This window comes from Aptenodytes patagonicus, chromosome 10, assembly GCF_965638725.1.
Source record: "Aptenodytes patagonicus chromosome 10, bAptPat1.pri.cur, whole genome shotgun sequence".
NCBI classification, from domain to species: Eukaryota; Metazoa; Chordata; class Aves; order Sphenisciformes; family Spheniscidae; genus Aptenodytes; species Aptenodytes patagonicus.
This window is the reverse complement of record NC_134958.1, coordinates 11311124-11329414: the sequence shown is the minus strand read 5'-3', so window position 1 is coordinate 11329414 and position 18291 is coordinate 11311124. Positions and strand designations below refer to the sequence as shown.

Sequence of the window (18291 nt, the reverse complement as noted above, 5' to 3'; positions counted from 1 at the left end):
GCAGCTGCAGAAAGGGAGGCTGCCCAGAGGTGGTCAGACTAGCGGTTTCCTGCACAAGCTGCTCTTTCAACACCTTTCCCAGCTCCTCTGTTCACTCTGCAAGTGAAATCGAAGTCCAGCCTCTGTGGATTTGCTTTGCATCAGGCACGAGGCAGGGAGTTTGAACATCCACAGGGCATGCCTGTAGTTCCTCTGTCGAGCAAGACAGATGGACAGAGGGCAGCTCAGCTTCACATCTCAGCGTCACTGTTTCTTGAAGCATGTTAGAGCACCCATGCGATGTTTTCCAGTACCTTTTTTCAGCATATCGAAGCACCACACTCAGAAGCATTTAAGTAGACACAGATACAAATCAACCTCGAGCTAATCTCCACTTTGCTTGAACACTACTTACATGTATTAGTGAGATGGGAGCTGATTGCAGGTTTTTGATTGCATTGGAAACTTAGAAAAGGCCTATGCCACTTAGCTTAATGTATTGGCAAACCTTCTCTCTTATGTCTGATGAGTGGAGGTACTTGACTATGCAGAACAAAACATGTTTCCATTTGAATGTCAATAGGTTCTTCCTTGGATGAAGTCCGTGAGTAGCAGAGTCAGCTCCAAAGGAAAAACATTACATTGCCTAAATATCTGTTACTTAAATATATGGCAAATGCAGTCAGCAAACCCTGACATCTGCTGTATGCTGCCAGTTAATAATACAAATCTTTGAAAAAGCTTTTTTGCTTGACTCCTTCTCTAGCTAAACACAATAGTAGCTTTTCCAAAGTGAGGTCTAAATATATACTATAACAATTGCCATTAGCATGGATGAAAAATGCAACTTTTCTCTACTGATGTATTTCAAATTAAGTTGGGGGTTCTCTCTCTAGATATTCTAGCAGCATAGTTTGCTGACAGAAATGTTTGTAGGACCGCAAATATCACTTTAAGGAAATAGTAGGTAATACGTATACAAGAATGCTTTAAATTTATGTATACAAGCGTTCTTACTGGCAAACTGATGCAAGAAGTCAGTCCATCAAGAGTAGAAATGGACTGGAGAACTTGTTCTTCTTAAATCACTAACTGTAGCCTGAATTTGTCTGAGACGCTCACACAGTGACTTGGTCATTCATATCAGGCTGCTGAATGTTCCCTGTAACAAACATCTTCCGTTCACAAACAGATACATAGAAGTGTGCTGACTAAATGGTTTTCTGTGTTTAAAAGACCAGTCTCATCAATGTAACCCTTTGAATATTGATATTTTAAAGTAGGGAAATGACAGGCCTAAATTGAAAGGCTCATGTGCCTTCAAAGATGAGAATATCAACAGATAGACCTTTCCAAATCCATTCATGTAGAGATTGCATCACCATTGCCTCAAAAGGCAGTTGCTTTTTTATTTCTTTTTCCAGATAAGCCATGTGAGCTCTTCTGCTCTCCATTGGGGAAGGACTCCCCTGTGCTGGTGACAGACAGAGTCCTCGATGGTACTCCATGTGGGCCTTACGAGACCGACCTCTGTGTACATGGCAAGTGCCAGGTGGAGTAACTTTCTCTTGCTTTATTTTTGTTATGTGTAGTCTGGGGCAGCTGTGTGTATCCTAGAAGAACAGGCATCCATGTGGGTGGCTGGGAGGCTGTCTCTGAGGTGAGAGGGCAACCCTATTTTGCAAGACCCATTGCAAGCACTCCACAGCCCTGTGTCTTGGTCGGAGAATTACGATAAATGCCCGAGGTATGAGATTATTACTGAACAGCTGGGAATGTTCAATGATCACATTTGCTTGTGTGGAGTCATCAAATGGCTTGGGTGGGAAGGGACTTCTGTGAGGGGAGCAGATGGGAGTGGAAATCTGGCTTGCTTAACTGCTCCATTTTGGCTATTAGAGGAATCACTGAAAAAACACTGAAGCTGCAAACTGGATTACAAATTGTCACTAGCCTGTTAGAAGTGTTACATTGCCAGCATCATGATGCTTTTCAGGTCTACCTGGTTCCTGCCTAGAAATATTGAGGAAGCTTTTCAATACCAGTTGCTCCTTGGCTCCTGCAGCTGCATGAGCCAGTAGCTTCCCCTGTGTGATTTTTGTTGACTGTATTACTATATAATGCCAAGGTGAGTCACTGCAGGGGCCCATCAAAACTGTTTGAAAGGCCTGTTTCCCTTGCAGTAAGAAAAAGGTTCCTTTCCTCCCACAAACTAGGTTTTAAAGCTCCATACAATAGAGAATATAGGTTTAAAGGAGCAGATCCTGCAGCCCAGAGCACAGCCCAAGTGAGTTTTCTTTTGCCTCTCATCTGCATTGTCTTGCTTGGGTCACATAAAGAGCAAACCAGAGAGAATGTAGGGTAGGCTTCCTTCTGCTGTACCGCAGTGGGACAATCAATGTCCTCTTGGTTGTCCCTGGATGGACTGGCCAAACCCTGAACATGCTTGTTTCCTTCTGTCTCTGGTCAGACAAGTCAAGAATAGAAATGAAGAGGACTCTGTTCAAGAGTTTTCGGATTTGATTCCCTTTTATGGAATCATAGAATAGTCAGTCAGTCAGAATAGTAGACCTTTAAAGGTCATCTAGTCCAATGGATTCCCTTTTCCTGGAGTGAAGGTGTGATGGCCTATAACCATTGCAATGATGATTATTTCTCTCTAGCCAAATTACATATGGAACCAAAATTAGGTGTGGGAGATCTTTGTAATACAACTCTTCATGGTTTGCTGGGCAGTGAGACAGTTTGTAACACAGCAGATTGAATGCTTAGGGAGGCCATCTCTTAGAGCTGGTATTTCAGATTCCTTGAAAATTTAGTTGAGTTGTGTAGACCCATACTAACTGGAGATTTAAAGTTTGGACAAGGGAAGGGAGAGAAGAAAATGTTTATTTAAAGATTATAAATTACAGGAAGTCATTCGGAATGGATGCTCCTAGCAATGTGTTGCAGTTGGATTCAAGTCATTTGTCACGGACCCTATGACAAGGCAGACACTTAGTGGTTTTTCTCTCTCCTAATCACGTAGCATGTGTTCAAAGTTCGCTGCACACACATTAGCGATGTGAAAGACAGTTGAGTTGGCTATTGCAACCTTGCCAGTCCTGGATTCTTCCTGGCAGTTCTTCCTCTAAGTTTATCCTCATCTAGATTTGTATCCTATGCTAGGAGTTCCTCTTTTCCGTATTAACCAGCCTGTTGTATCCACCAGAACAGCTTTCTAGCATCGCCCTTTACTTCCACTAACTTCACTGGAGATATGCTGGTTTGCCCTGGAGGGCACAAGGCACACCAAATTTGGTGTTATTTCTGATTTCTGTGAGCAGTGATTAAGAACTACCAGTTTTTATTGCTTTGAGCCTTCCAGGCAGGGAGAGAGATGAACACGATATTCACCTGCGTATAAGAGAGGCTTTGGGGGCATAATGCAGCTTTACTAATAGCAATGTGACAAGATAAGTGAAAAATCTTTGTCTGGATTGAATTTTGCACTGCTGCAGGAGACACTTCCCACTGTTTCCTGCCAAATGCTGCTGAAGAGATGTGTTTAATTCAGTCCTTCTAATTTATTCAGATGAAGAATCTGAACAGCAAGTTGCTGGGGAGCCAGCACGAGTTTGATTCTTTACATGCTCTTTAATACAAAGTGCTTTGCATAGAGCCAGGTTCATGGTGCATCCCAAGTTACTTAATTTTTCCCTGTTTTCAGCTGTATCTGAAAAAACTAAAAAAGCCATTAATAACCTTTTATAGTAAGGCCAGCTGTGCACCTCCAGCTGTGTGCCATTGACCATTATGCTGGGCTGGCCAGCTTTACTGCTCCAAACATACAGATCAGCCACAAATGGTAAATCAGACATTATGGCAATGTACATTTTCTTCTTCCAGTGAGGAGCAGTAGCCAGCTCTCTTCCAAATGAAAACCTTTATGAGCACAGAGCTTTGGACTCTAAGTCGGGGGCAACTGCCTTTAACTGTGCAGAGAGGTGATGACAGCTGCAGAACATTCAGTCCATTTGCATCTGGCTGAGAGAAAATGCAAAATGATCAATTCAAGCCGAGCAGATTTGAAAGCCTTGTGAACTCATTTATAATACTCTTCTGCCTTATATGCAGTTTAGTGCTGAGAATTGCCATATGTGACTGTGTACCCCATTTGCCGCAGATACTTGTCTAACTAGCTGCCTATTTAACCAATTTAATCGACATATTTATTTAATTACTCTTCTCCTTATTTCTTTACCCAGTGTAGACAAAGCCTGGCAACAAGCATTGCAGGGGGCCTGGAGAAGAGAATAAGTGCTGAAATCAGAGGGTGGTATTACTGTTATTTATTTTCTTGTGTAATCCTTCTAGTTAAAGGCTCTCAAAGGCAGGAATGACACATTGCCAGTGTAACAGACAAATTAGCAGTAACCATTGCCTGTGAACATCATCTAGTCCAGGAAATGTAATAGCTCTTTTCCCTTCAGCAGTAGATGCTCCTGAATTAAACTCATGCATCGTTGTTGCATGATGAATCAATGTAGATGAACATGGCAAAGAAAAAAGCTGTTCTTGCAAGGAGACGGGGCTTTTGAGAAGGGAAGTAGGAACAGATTCTTTGAAGCCTCAAAATACCGTAATTGCATTTTGGCACTAAGGGAGGAGAGTTTTCCTTCAATTGTACTTTGTGAACTTATTACAGTTTCATTTTAAAGCCATGAGCTGAGTTCCAATCTAACAGTGTGAATGAAGGCTTTTGGTGTTAGCCCACTATCCCTGAAGCAAAATCATCATAAGCAGCAGCATCCCTGTATTTATCACTTACACCTGAAGGCAGCTGGAGTGGTTAATACTTTGGTATTAAGTATAGAAGCACCAGAGAGCAAAGTCAGCCCTAAATTTAGCATAGGGGTTCCTAAGTCACCTAGACTTTTTATAATCTTACTCCTTGTCTTTGAGACAAATCATAAGGTCTTCATTCAGTTTTGTCCTGTCCTTGTTTATTAGAGTTGGTTTTGAGGCTGAACTTCTCCTTCTTGATAATGACAGAAGTTTGCCAGAATGAGGACAAAATAAAAGCTATCTAAGAGCTTCAGGAGTTGGTCTCAAAAATTGAAGGGAGTGTTATAAAGTCATGCCTTTAGAAGAAACATTGTAGAGTAACAACAAATGCACTTATCCTTACCATTTTCTGGGCAAATCAGATGCCTTGTTCAATATGCATGTAGGTCTTTGACCTTTTCTTCTTGAAATGCACATAGTCTTCTAGCAAGGAGAATTTCTTTTCTCCTGAGATTTTTCAGAGGCAGAAAATCTGTAGCAGGCTGGAGAACAAGAGCAGTCTGATGCATCTTAGGAGGGTGACTGCTCATCTAGGCTTTGCAGCCTCTCTGTCTTGTCTGCTTCCACAGTTTCCTTTCTCTAGCATGGACATTGCAGTCATGGTGAAGATGGGGTAGGGCAGTGCAACCTGCAGCTCAGATTGCTTTTATCTTCTCGTATTTCTCTTCAGGTGGCAAGTGGCTTTCAGAGAGAGGATTCCCTGAGGGTTTTGTTCTCCCTCAAGACTGTTAGGTGTATGTTTCATGAGTCAACATTCATGGAAGCAGTGCGCTCTCTAACCTCTTACAGTTCTTCACTCTGTTTGTGCTGCTGATGTTAATAGAAAACTGCTGGCAGAAGTAGAGCTAAAAAAGGTGTCAGATGTCACGCAGCAGTGGTGTGGGGAGAAGACAAGCTGCTCAGCTGACTGTTAATGACACACATGACTTTGTGCTGGCTTTTCTCAAAGGAGGATTAGTCTGAGACTCATGATAGCATGAGAACTTTCCAGTGGAGACTACAGATTGTACGTCAGGATGTAATCTAAGGTCTCTTTGAAAAGAGAGACCTCCTGTATAGTGGAACTGGGCTAGAGATCAAGGGCAGTCTTTGCTGTGATTTAGCAATTTAAGAGGTGAAGATGTTTTGGCTCTATCTACAGTTTTCTCATGAATGTTTTGTCACGTCACAACTACTTTTAACTTGCTGGTGAATCCACAATACATTCAATGATGACAAGCCACACATTAGGCTGTCGTGGCACAACAAAAATATTATAGAAAGACTTTCTTTCAAAAGCGATTGTCATACAGTATGAAAGGGGAGCACAAATTTGAAAATGGACACATTTTCAAAAATAGTTTTTGCAAATTGGATAGGCAGAGTGTCAGGAGAGGGACACAGGTAGCAGAGGATAAATTGCAGTTGTCTACTGGACCTCTTGCTGGCAAACAGTTTTCTACGTACTCAGTACCCACTTTTTGCATTTGACTGATTCATGCAGTTCTGGCTTTGCCTCCTCACTTGAGTATTTTCCATGTATTATTCATATTCCTGCATTACAAAGTGTGGTACAAGATGTTCCAGACTGGGTAACTTGTCTCCATACAACAACTTGGCTTAGCACTGTACTTTGATACATTATTTAGTGTATGTGCACAAAATCTAGAAGGATTGTTTGAACTACAGAAACCTGTTGTACAATTGCCTTTTTTTCAATTTCTGGGTCTGTAGCCATGTAATCTGAGACTTAAAAAGAGTATCGGGGCTTTTGGTGAGTAAGGCATAGCGACAAAAAACAAGACTTTGTTGGTATCTTACTACTTTTTTAGTGTACTTTACGGTGGGTTATGAAAAAAAAATCATGCTGTTTCCCCCTATTTTTCTTCTACGTTAACACATGGAGAGCATATAATAGACAATTCATTGTGTTATCTACCTTGGAGGCTTTAGATTTCGCTTGTGGCTTGAGCAGCCAAGAATCAACTGGAAGGGAGGCTACAGATATATTGTATACTGATAAATATAGATTATTTTCAAATCCAGAACTGACATGATTGATAGATACGTCTTTTAAAGAATCGGCACTCGATATAAAATCCTCCGGTATCTGCAGCCTGTTGGCATTTGTACAAACCAGGGCAGAGGCAGGGTGGAATCAGGTGAGAGGTGTCAATTCAGATGAAGCTGGTTTGGAAGGATCAGAAAGGGGCAGCTACAGAAAGCAACACAAAGAACAGAACCAAAGGAGTTCCTGGGATGGGAAAAGGCTTTGTATTATTTGCGTGTTTGCTCATATAACCTGCTCTGCTGCCAGAACATGGGGGTTTTGACACGTAACTTTCAAGCTCTATATGAGAAAAAGTGGTTATCAAGAATAATTGTCTCTACCATCCCCATGAACTGCTAAGGGATCTAAACACAAAATCAATGGGCAAGTGTAATTGCGTATCTAATGCAGATAAGATAGTGCTAATTTAAAATAGGCAGTGTATATTTCCTGTCCCAGCAGAACTGCTCTGATTCAGATAAAATCTGAAAGCTCGGGAAATGACAGGAGGATATTTGCTGAACTAACTTCTACATGGACTCCAATCCATCACACAAAATTTGTTGTGGAACAGAAAGAGAAGTAACTTACAGATGATCTGCTTGATTAGGGATCTAGGCTCACCCTCCTGTACAAAACCTGACAGACACCCATAATCCTCCACAAGGGCAGTCGTGTTTAAAACAAAGAAATAAGAATTCTCTTACCCTCAGATCTGAATGTCAGTTGCTCACATATGTACATTCCTGTTTCATGTGGTCCATCCCTGGGGGTATCAATGGACACTGGATATTATGGACAAAAAATTGGCAGTGTAGATGAATCTGTCATAACCAGCATGCTCTGTACATGATTAATTTGTAAAATGGCACATGCTGCATCAATATTTATATTTGATCCATTGAGACAGCTAGTTAGTTCAGCATATGGGAAGCATTACAATTCTGTGAGCCTACAATGTCATTTCTTACACAGGGTGGGTGTATATAACAAAAATAATTGTGTTTATGTAGCAAAACATACTCACGCAGGCTGTATCAATTGAGCTCTTGCACAGCCATTGAAAATACAAATAAAAACATCATTAAAAAATATCCAAGCAATACAGAAAATAGTTCACACAGAAGAATCCAAATGATGTGTATTCAGAAGAGAAGAGGAGTTTTCCTATGCTGGAGCCAGCAATGACTGAAGCTGGAAATACCACCCAACAAGCAATATTTTCAGATGTTTAATTATAAAAATGAGAAGAAGGGGGAGAGAGAGAAGGAAGGGTGGACTGAGATATCAGCTCTGAGAGAATGAATTTCAGGCCTTTGGCTCAGCAAACGCGCAGTTACCTGCCAATTTAAAGGTCAATGGGTAGTTCCAAAACATGGTGTCAGAGTAGGAGACTGCCTGGGTTGAAGATCGTTAAGAAACCTGTGGATATAGTTGTGACTGTCCATGCTGAGGACTTGAAGCCCCAAAAGACTATCTTTAAGTTTCTTGCCAACACTCCCATGTTTTAATATGGGCAAGGGACTGGCTTTGGTTAAAATCTGCTTCCTCTTTGTCCAGCTGATGCTGTTAATAGCAGTACTGCAGCACTGCAGGCTTTCAACAGCTAGTACAGGCAGGAGGTGGAACTCCTGGGTGGTGTCAACAGCAATCCCTTTGCCAAAGTTATGGATATCACTGTCCAAGTTCATGTTGGTTGGTACAGGGAAGCTCCAAGATTCCAAGATCAGGGCTGACAGTGGCAAATGCTCCCACAGACTACTAAACAGATGGTGGTTACACCAGGCTGGCTTTTTACTTTCCATTATTCCTTCTGAACACAGACGAGCTCCACGTGTCCTGCTCACTCCTTAATGGATCATCTTGGTAAGAATACAAAACTGCTTCCCTTCTCACCAGTCCATTCAAGACTGATGGAACTGAAAGTATCCAGCTATCGCTGGATGGACTGGTCCATGGACTCAGTCTGCTCACCTGCAGGCTAACTCTTGGGTCAGAAAACACGCAGGATGTTATTTACAAGGTCTTTCTTTCTTCAGAACGTAAAGCTTCCCCTTTCTCTCTCTGCTTCTTAATTAAAAAAAATCACCTTACCTTGGTTGGTATGCTGGACTGTACAGGAAGCAGCACAAAACAAGTTAGAGATGGTAAAGATCAAATAACTCCCTTGAACTATTTGGGTTTTAAGGGATTGTTTCTGCACTGTGAAAACTTGACTTTTGAGCAGTGAAACTTGGGATTTTCCCTTTGCATACAGTTAATTAAGCCCTCACTTTTTTGAAAACTTTCTGCAGGTTGAGGACAGCTCTATCTATTTTAACGATTGACAGTATAATACATATAGCATACAGCATGATGTCAGTGAGAAGCTGATGATGTATAGACTCAATAGATCTTTCCCCCGGTCTGGTGGGGCTCAGGCGTAAGCTTCTCGCCCCCAGTGCTGGAATCTTAGGGGCTTTCTCACCTTGGAGAAAGCTGGCCATATCTCTCAATTAACAGTCCAAGGACTGCTGGCAGATACTTTCCTCCCAGGAAGGGTGATGCTCACTGTGTTTTGCTTCCTCGCCCTTCCAGCCCTGTCTCTTCCCCTTTGCACTTGTTTTAAGAGTGGCAGTATTTTCGATGTGGGGAGTTTTCAAAGGATCTGAGTGACCGAGGTGGTCACTGTAATGTGTTTCTAAATGACTTTGCAGCTTTTGGAATCCATTGTCAAATCTTAACAAAAGCTGTTTCATTATGTACTGTTATTAAATACACTTTTACTTTGGAAATGATTGGAAGGCTTGGGGAGGGGGGTATGGGCTCTAATGTTTATGTAGACAAGAGTAAAGTGCTTCCAAGGTATTTTTTCCCCATAAAGTAGCAAGAATGCACCAGTTTTCATCTTGAAGCCAAGAAAGAAAACTGTTTTATTCTCTTAAAGATTTTCCTTTGTAAGAAGCCATTTCCTGGCCCAAATCTGATGGGGGCTTTAATCCTCAAGCCCTGGATCGAAGGGAAAGTCTGCCCTGCGGATGGGAGGGATGGTGCCATTGAAGGGAAGGCTGCAAGGGCCATTCCCAGTTCCTCCACTCACAGGGAATTAGGGTGAAGATGAAAGGTAAAAAACAGCAAAGGTTTTGGGAGGTATATTTGTGGATTCAGTGGGTGCTCTTTCCATGCCTTCAGAGAGGGTCTCTAAAGTCAAAGTGTGTCAGTAACCTAGTAAATGTGGGAGGAAATAGCTTGTCTTGAACCCCAGTGTCAGAAGAGGGAGGATTTATTCTTTCAGAGGCTTTGCTGGCTTGCACTGGTTTACATTATCTGGGAAACTACAGCGTAAATGCAAAGCATGTGATTGCTAACTCCCCATTCTTTGCCTGCCTCCGTTATAGTCCTACAGACTCCTCATGTAGCACTGGGAATAAGTGTGGTTCAACACTCATTATATTCCCTTTATTCATCTGTGTGCTCACATAGTGCTAATAACAATGCAGTACAATAAAAGATAGCACTAGAGTCTTAAATTAAATGCAGCCTTTCCAGTATCTCAGCAGGGTGGCAGGCAGACATATATTTCCAGCTGCCTTTCAGCAACCCCATTAATAAATCATATTTATTTTCCTGGAAGGAGAACTGCTGGGACATCCTTCTGTTTTGGGGGCAGAATCACATTCAATATCCCAAAATTATTTGTTGGACATGGGTGTGAAGTTTAGACTTGAGAATTACAACTGCCAGAAACTCCATGGTCTTCTTCCTACCTTTCTTTAACTCCCATTTATACAGTTTTTTTCCTGTCGTTCTCGTCCACCAACTTACATGCTGTTCTAGTTAATGAGCAGCATTTCCCTTGTATGTGTTTAGGATGATCATCCTTTCTCAGCATGTGTCTGCCTAATGATTTACCCAGACAAACACTGCATCAGAACACATCTGATTGCTGGCAATCTTTGATCCCTGTAATACATCTGGACTTAGGCAGTGGCCAGTGTCTTCTGAAACAAGGGGAACGTTTGAGTTCGGGTCCAAATCACATTGCTTACACACAGACAGTCTCAGATAAACAGGCCAAGTTCTCTTAATATTTCCCTGCTTACCCTATTTTTCAGAATGTTTGTTGTTTTGATTGTTCCCTAAGATATCTCTCCAACTTTCCTCTGGCTTTATTATAAGAAGGCGAGGAAGGGAGAGACCCAACAGCCTTATTCAAATAAGTATTATTAGTGACAGTCCTGCTAACTCATTTGCCAAGAAACTGTTTATCTAAAGAGAATAAATCCTCAGCTTATTTTTAAGAGTAGAATCTCTGCTAATAACTTGCATAATAAGAACTTTTATTTCAGTAGAAATTTATGTTTTAAGAGTAATACTTGCTGATTATTTTGAGGGTCTTACATGGACAGAAAACAATTTACATGGACTAATGACAATAAGTCAAGACAAACCTCAAGGTCTGCAAATGTGCAATGGTCACCATCATAACTTGTAAATGGTTTGTGAATAAGGAAGATTGCCATGACAATCTCTATAGCTACAGGAAAAATACTGTGACTATTCTAGTAATACCTGTCTGTGGAAGCAAAGCTGCAGATTTTTATTGGAAAAAGTTTAGGTAGGTATAGAAAATTATGAAAATACCATTTAAAATTAAGCTTTAGGTGAAATTGTTAGATTTTTTTTTTTTACAGTTGAATGACTAAGCTTAATACAGTGCAAACATATGGAAAATTTCATAATTGTGTAAGCAATCTTATGGTACGGATTGGCCAGATATGAACCTGACCTGCTTCCATTGAAGTACTTTTGCATTGCAGGTATCTTGAGCTATTTGATTAATGAGGTCTTTTTCCAGGTATTGCAAAAGTGTAATGAGAACTCAATGTTACAATCCTCATTAACATCTCGATCTGAAGCAGAGCTCATTCAGTGAACAGCACTGGAACTTGTAACAGCACTCTGAATTTTTGTGTGTTGAAAGGCTGTGACCAGGATTCTGGTTACTTTGGATAATTTTCATTTAAGGAAGTCACGTTTTTCTCTAAACGAAGTATCACAGTAGTGGTCCATTTCTCTGGGCTGTCTTTGAGCTCCTCGGGTGGAAATTGCTATACAAACGTGAAACGTTTTAATCTGTTGTGTTTGAAGGAAGTTGGAGTGGGTTAGTATGAAATCTATGATGATATCTGGAATAACTAGTGTTTGTGAAACTTTCTTCAGTTAAATCTTTGGAATCAAAGTTCATGCTCTTAGTGTTAGAGAAGGGGGTTGCTGAATAACCAACTCAACACCATTCCAAATGAGTGCTCCCCTGATTCACAGTATTCTCTTCCCGTTCAGGTTTTCAGTCAGATGTCTATCTTAGTCTTGACCTCAATGTTTAGAGATACTTTAACCTTGCAAACAAAATAATGGGGACCTCTGGTTGTTGTCATTAGAAAATTGGCTGCGATGGAATCATTGGCTCAGCTGCCAAAGAGGATCGCTGTGGAATCTGCAGTGGTGATGGCAAAACCTGTAAAGTGGTGAAAGGCGACTTCAATCACACCAAGGGGATGGGTGAGTAACCCTCAGCAGCATTTTAGTGGAGAGGAGGTTCTCTTAACTGCTTGAGGAGAGTTAAACAGTGGTAGTAATAGCTCTTCTTCTCGGATAGCATTGGACTCATCTGCTCTAGTAAACACATAAGAAACACAAAACAAAACCCAACTCAATTCAAGTGTGATATCCTGTCTGCTTCTTATTCAGTTGTCCGCGTACCAGCCATTGCCTCTGTCTGAAATTCGGAATGAAGTCGTGTTTCTCATTTTGAATGCTACCGGTGCTGTTGATTTTAAATAAGAGACAAAAATCACAGTATCTTTTCCAGTACGAGGGAAGTCTGATTTCAGCACCATCTTTGAGCTCTTTGAGAGCTCAGAATGATGCATGTTGCATATTGCAGATGATTCATGTTATAATCAGGATATCTCAGCTAAATGAAACAGCACTCCCCTCTGAATATTTTTACTGATTCCCTGCCAGCAATAGTATCCAGTATAGGATACAAGAGCTTCCAGTCAGCCTTAAGACTTTCCCCTGTCTTGTTAAACATTAATGTATATATAGCTTGGTGTTTGAATTAGTCTTTGTTCCAGAGTTTCTGTATTGCGCTTCTGAGAAACCTGTTATCACACATCCTAATCAGGCAAAGGGAGGGAAAGCCAGATTCAGGACTTGCAAGCTGCTCCAAGAGGAAGGAATTGTCCAGAAAAAATTATTTCACATTCAGGGAATACAGAATTGCCATTTCTGTGTGGAGAAATACATTCAACACATGCTACTCCAGGACTGAGTTCAGCAAAGCACATAAAGATTCCCTTTGAGCACACACTTCAATGCTGTTTAGTTACTAAAGCAGCACCAGTGCTTAACCGCTTCCATGAATCAAGCTCTCAGCACTGAAGTCTGAGGCTCTGATTTTGTTCATTTTCCTCTTCCTCTGCACCTTTCTGCTCCTTATCTGTGGAGCCAGCTGTGATCTGTCACCTCCTCTGAGATGCAGGTAGGATTTCCAACTCCACCACATCTTTCTGGAGCACATTTGTGCTGTTGCATTGCTAGGCCAACCTGTTGAATGATTTCCTGCATTATTGCCTTTGACTCTTTTGTCCCAGTTATTTTCCACCTACTTATGTCAAGGCATTTGCATTTGATGCAAATGGTGGGAAAAGTTTCTCATTTCCGTTGAAAAAAAACTATTCTCCATTTCTGTAGCGGATTTTGTAGCTGTTCATGAACTTCTTAATTGCCCCTGAAGAGTAACTATCTTTTATCTTTTCCAATAAGACTACGAAACATCTTGTGCGGATAAGTAAGAAATTTCTGGGTCACTGCCAGGAGGTTGCACCCGTTTCCAACTAGACACACTGCTTGAGGGTGGTAACTTTACAAGGCTGTACGAACAGAACCGTTTCAGCCTTAACTGGTTGTCTGGCTGCCAGGATGCTACGGGAGGCTTTCACCCCCAGCACCCTGTAACCTAATAAGAAGAGATGGCTGACTGAATCGTGGTCAGTGTTCAAGCATTTATTGATCCTTATTCTTTGCTGATCATCTCAGAAGCGCAAACCTGTCAAAATGTTGCTTTGTCAATGCAATGTTTCCACCGTTATCCATCTCACATAATCCATAATTGTTGTTACAATTATAATTCATAAACATTTATTAGATGTTTTGATTTACTAATTTTAAAGGGAATTAAATTTTATGTGGGAATCATTTTAAAAAGTGACATCCATGATATGCCAAACAAAATAATCTTTGCTTTTTATTTTTTTAAATTATGCTCTTTTAATGAGCATCCTAGCCTACTAAAATTGAAAGAATATTTACAGTCTTTTAATTGTTCACTGTTCATGTTTTCCTGCTTTTGGATTTCTTTTATGTTAGACACTGAAAACAGACTTGTTGGTTTCATTTGTGATTCCCAGGCCTGATTCTGCAAACGTTTTATGCATTGTGAGTTACTCCCATCAATTTCTATTCATATACTGCTGTTTCTCAGAATCAGGTCCTCAGGTTAACTTACTGAATCTCATGCTCCAGGGTTGGGTCTGAGGTATCACAAGTGAACATGAGGTTACTCAAGAAAGAAATTGGCCTTTTTTCTTTACACTGACATTTAAGCAAATATGTACAAAAACCTGACAAAAGTTGGGACAAAGAAGAATATACAATATGACTACAGTAACAGAGTCAGGGTTTGGATATGTAAACGATTGCACTCATCAGTGGCAAATCCCTACAAACTTGCTGCGATCCAAGTCAAGGCCAACACACTGAGTCAAGTATGCTGATTTATTATTTCAGAAGAGAATAGACTTCAAATATCAAGACATTGATTGTTTTGGAGTGGTATCTGTTTTGGGAATTGCAGCTGCAACCTTTGGGCCAGATCCTCAGCTGCTCTGCACGTGGGAGTCCGTTGACTGCGAGATTGGTCCCTATATGTCCTGTGATTGCAAATTATGTTGTCAAGCCCTATTAACTGAACTAAACCCATGCCAACTCCTTTCTGTTTCTTAGTAACCAATAGTCATTGTAAGAAGGTTTCGACATGTGTGATGGCAAAGGCAAAGGCTATTCCCAAGTGTTTCTCGTGTAAGATACTTGAATGCTGTTTGCAGTGTCAGTGGGTGTTGGTGACATCCTTTGGTGTTGGTTCTTTGTCTTCTTTTGGTTGGATTAGATGGGGAGATTGGTATCAAAAGCCATGGATAAACTTCAAGTCCTTTTACTATTTAGCTTGGTTTGTCAAAGGTATCAAGTACAGATCCTTTCTTTTTAGAAAACCTATCTGCATGAGAGCAAGCCAAATTTTCACTAACTAAATAAAAAGAACCAGGCCTATTTCTTCTTTTTCCAACCTTAGTGTCACAGATGAGATTCTGCCACCCTGGTGGGGCATGGTGGGGGAACATTCAAAGTGCCTTATAGGAAGTCCAGCAGTTCAGATCTTGCCACCTATGATCCAGGGTGATCCAGCTGTAAATGGATTCCATTTCTCTTTTGGGGAGGAGGTCAAAAGCCTTTATTTGTGATGCTAAACATCACATACACTTGTGTGCAGCTGGCTACCTTCAGTAGGCCAACTGAATGCACTGTTTAGACTGAGGTTTACTTCTGACTGGCAGCATGCCCTGTACCTATTTCTACAAAATAATTTTTCAAAAACAAACACAGACTTGTTCTGAAGTCCATCTCTGTCTCCCTGCCACTGTACAGGGGGCCTAGAAATAAAGGACAGCTCTTTGGCTCGTATCTGTTGGGTAGCTGATTTATCACTGACAACTTCTGTCCAGACTCCAAGGCTGTGCCTGTAACGCTCAGAGACCTGTATTGAGAATGAGACCTGCATCTGTCTCTCTTGATTTTTCTCAGCCATATCAAGATTTTCATTGCTGCCCTTTGCCTGTGATCCAAAAGAAGGACCACAGATATTTGGATTTTTTTAATGGCAGAACATAAGAAGGTGAGATATGCCAGTTGTTTCAACTATCATTTTGGGAATTGAAGAGTGTATCTTTGCTAGCAGTTTTTCTTTTTAAGATGGTGAAAAAGCAGGCTTTTTATTGTGTATGATGTTACTGTCCAGCACATATTTAAAAGAAAGAAAGGATATTTGAATAGCGGTGCTGTAGTGCTGGCTAGGAGCATCTTTAGCCAACACAAGAAACTTTTTTTGACAATAGGGTGTACATCTAAATGATGAAAAAATAGAGCCATAGGGCTGACTGAGGGATGTCTTATAAGGGTTTAAGCAGAACATGCAAGTTAGAAATCCTGGCAACCAACTTCACAGCAATAGTAGCAGGCTTTGAAATCTATCCATGGCTCCCCAGTGAAATGATTTTCTTCCGATGAGCTATCCCATGGCTGGAAGTGGGCAGGTGCCGATGGAGGAATTACTCTCAAGATAATAGCAAGTGAGAATCATCACAACTATTCAGAAAATGGACATGCAGTTACCACTGGGCATATTTCCACTCCACTGCAACAACTAGCACTCAGCAAAAGTTGCAAGGTGGGAAAGGTCATGGAAACTGAGATGCCCAGCTGGTACTTATCCCTAAAATATTAAGGAAGCTGTGCTGGCCGTGACCAGCAGGTAGGCAGGGCAGTCTGATTTCCTTGGCTTCTACCTTGAGATCTTTGTTCAAAGCACTTTTGGGAAGTTTGATAATGGGATGAGCACTGTTGGCTTTCTCACACCTAATTTTCATGTGTGTACAGGGATAAGACATGAAGGTACAGTGCCCAGAGACCAGTACTTTCAGCCATGGGATAATTATTCCTTTACCTCGGAGTCCATCTTTCATTGCAATGTGAACCAGGAGAACAGTTTTGCAGTAGATCAGTGACATTCTGAAGTTCACACTAAACTTTCTGTTCTTTCTGGCAATAATAACAATGGCTAACAATAGATTTTCCTGTGTGAGCTGCTTTCCTCTTGCAAATCTCTCCAGCATTTAAATGAAGATACAGTAGCCACTGTTCACATATTAATCTCCTTGATGACAAAGCCACCTCTTTGTTCTGGTGTCTCTCCTAATACGAGTTACACCATATAATTTGTATCTAGGATTTGCTTCAATCACAGTCTTACATTCCTGAGACACTGATGTAATGCAAATTATCCAGAAAGATTGGTGCATGCCAAAGTAACTGTTCCCAAGGTGGAGTATACTACATACAGCACTATAAATTATCAAATAATGAAGTTCTCCTGTTGTACTTTCAAAGCTTCATCTTAACAGGCTGATTTATGGGTGAAATTACTAGAAATGATGCCTGATAGTTGCCAAATCTCATCAGTCTTTAACCAGTTCCTCATTTAAAGCAGAACTTTAAGCCCAACCTTGCAAATCCCTGCATTGCAGACAATTATCCTAAGACCTAACAGATCTTTGAGAGTCCTTGACTGAGGGCCAACTCTGAGACTTTTTTTGGTCTTACTAGCTGACACTTGATAATCTTTCTGGCAATCTGCAGTTACGGTTTGCTTAATAAAATGTGCCTGGAAAACAATGGAGGTGTTTTCTGGTGCAGTTATCTCAAAGATCAGGAATATTCTGTGACCAGAAGCCTCATATTAGCTCTAAGGACCAGACTGGAGTGGTGGTAGCGATCTGAGTTTGTACCTGTGGCAAATTTGCATGGATGTTATATAGTCTGTTTGCAATAGGATTTGACCACTAACTCACACAATATTGCTGGAAATCATGAATGGGAGTGTCAAGACACTCCTGGTGGGACATGCCCAAGAATTCTGCTTCGTCTCTGAAAGGACAGGTCAGATCCATACCACTGCAAAGTGGCTCGCAGTTCACTAACGGAAGAGTGAAGGTCAGCAGTCAAGTTTGTGCCACATGATCTCAGTGAGTTAGCACGGTATGTTTCTTCTTATTCAGGAGCTGTGAATACAACCCCCCAAAGCCATCAATCAGGATTAGAAATTACATGAGGAGAAAAATCTGGTATAAGACCAAACTAAACAGTCTCCAGAACTAATACGCTATTAATAGCTTACGCTCCACTATTTACCATTGTAAAAAGTGACATAAAAGTCAACTTTTCCACGTGGTGTTCCTCTCACGGCACAGTGATGAAATGAGAGCGCATTTATGGCGCTAGCTGAACCTCAAGCATGGCTCCACAGCTCGCTCGCCTCTAGAGCAGTGTGACACACTCCTGGCTGCTGCTAGGTCAGGGGACAGATCCAAAGTTCGCTGAAGTTAGTGACTGGCTTTCCACTAAATTCAGTGTAACTTTGTATCCAACGCCTGCATGATTTAGCTCTGGGCATTTGTATCTGGCATGTGATTTTAAAAAATAAATAAGTAAATAGTCCCCCAGTAGGTACGTTAAATTACCTGAAACTTGGGCATGTTCCAAACTGGCTTCCTAACAGGGGTATTCAGGTGTGTCATAGG

At 41.1% G+C, this 18291-nt stretch overlaps 1 protein-coding gene across 1 annotated transcript in view; it reads left to right on the top strand.

Annotated features, from left to right (window-relative positions):
* Positions 1–18291, top strand: part of ADAMTS17 (ADAM metallopeptidase with thrombospondin type 1 motif 17) — a 197576-nt gene that overhangs the window by 124586 nt on the left and 54699 nt on the right. Inside the window, exons 14-15 of the mRNA XM_076348704.1 lie at positions 1404–1531; positions 12256–12376. Of these exons, the coding sequence (XP_076204819.1) occupies positions 1404–1531; positions 12256–12376 (249 nt within the window). The remainder of the gene's footprint in view (positions 1–1403; positions 1532–12255; positions 12377–18291) is intronic.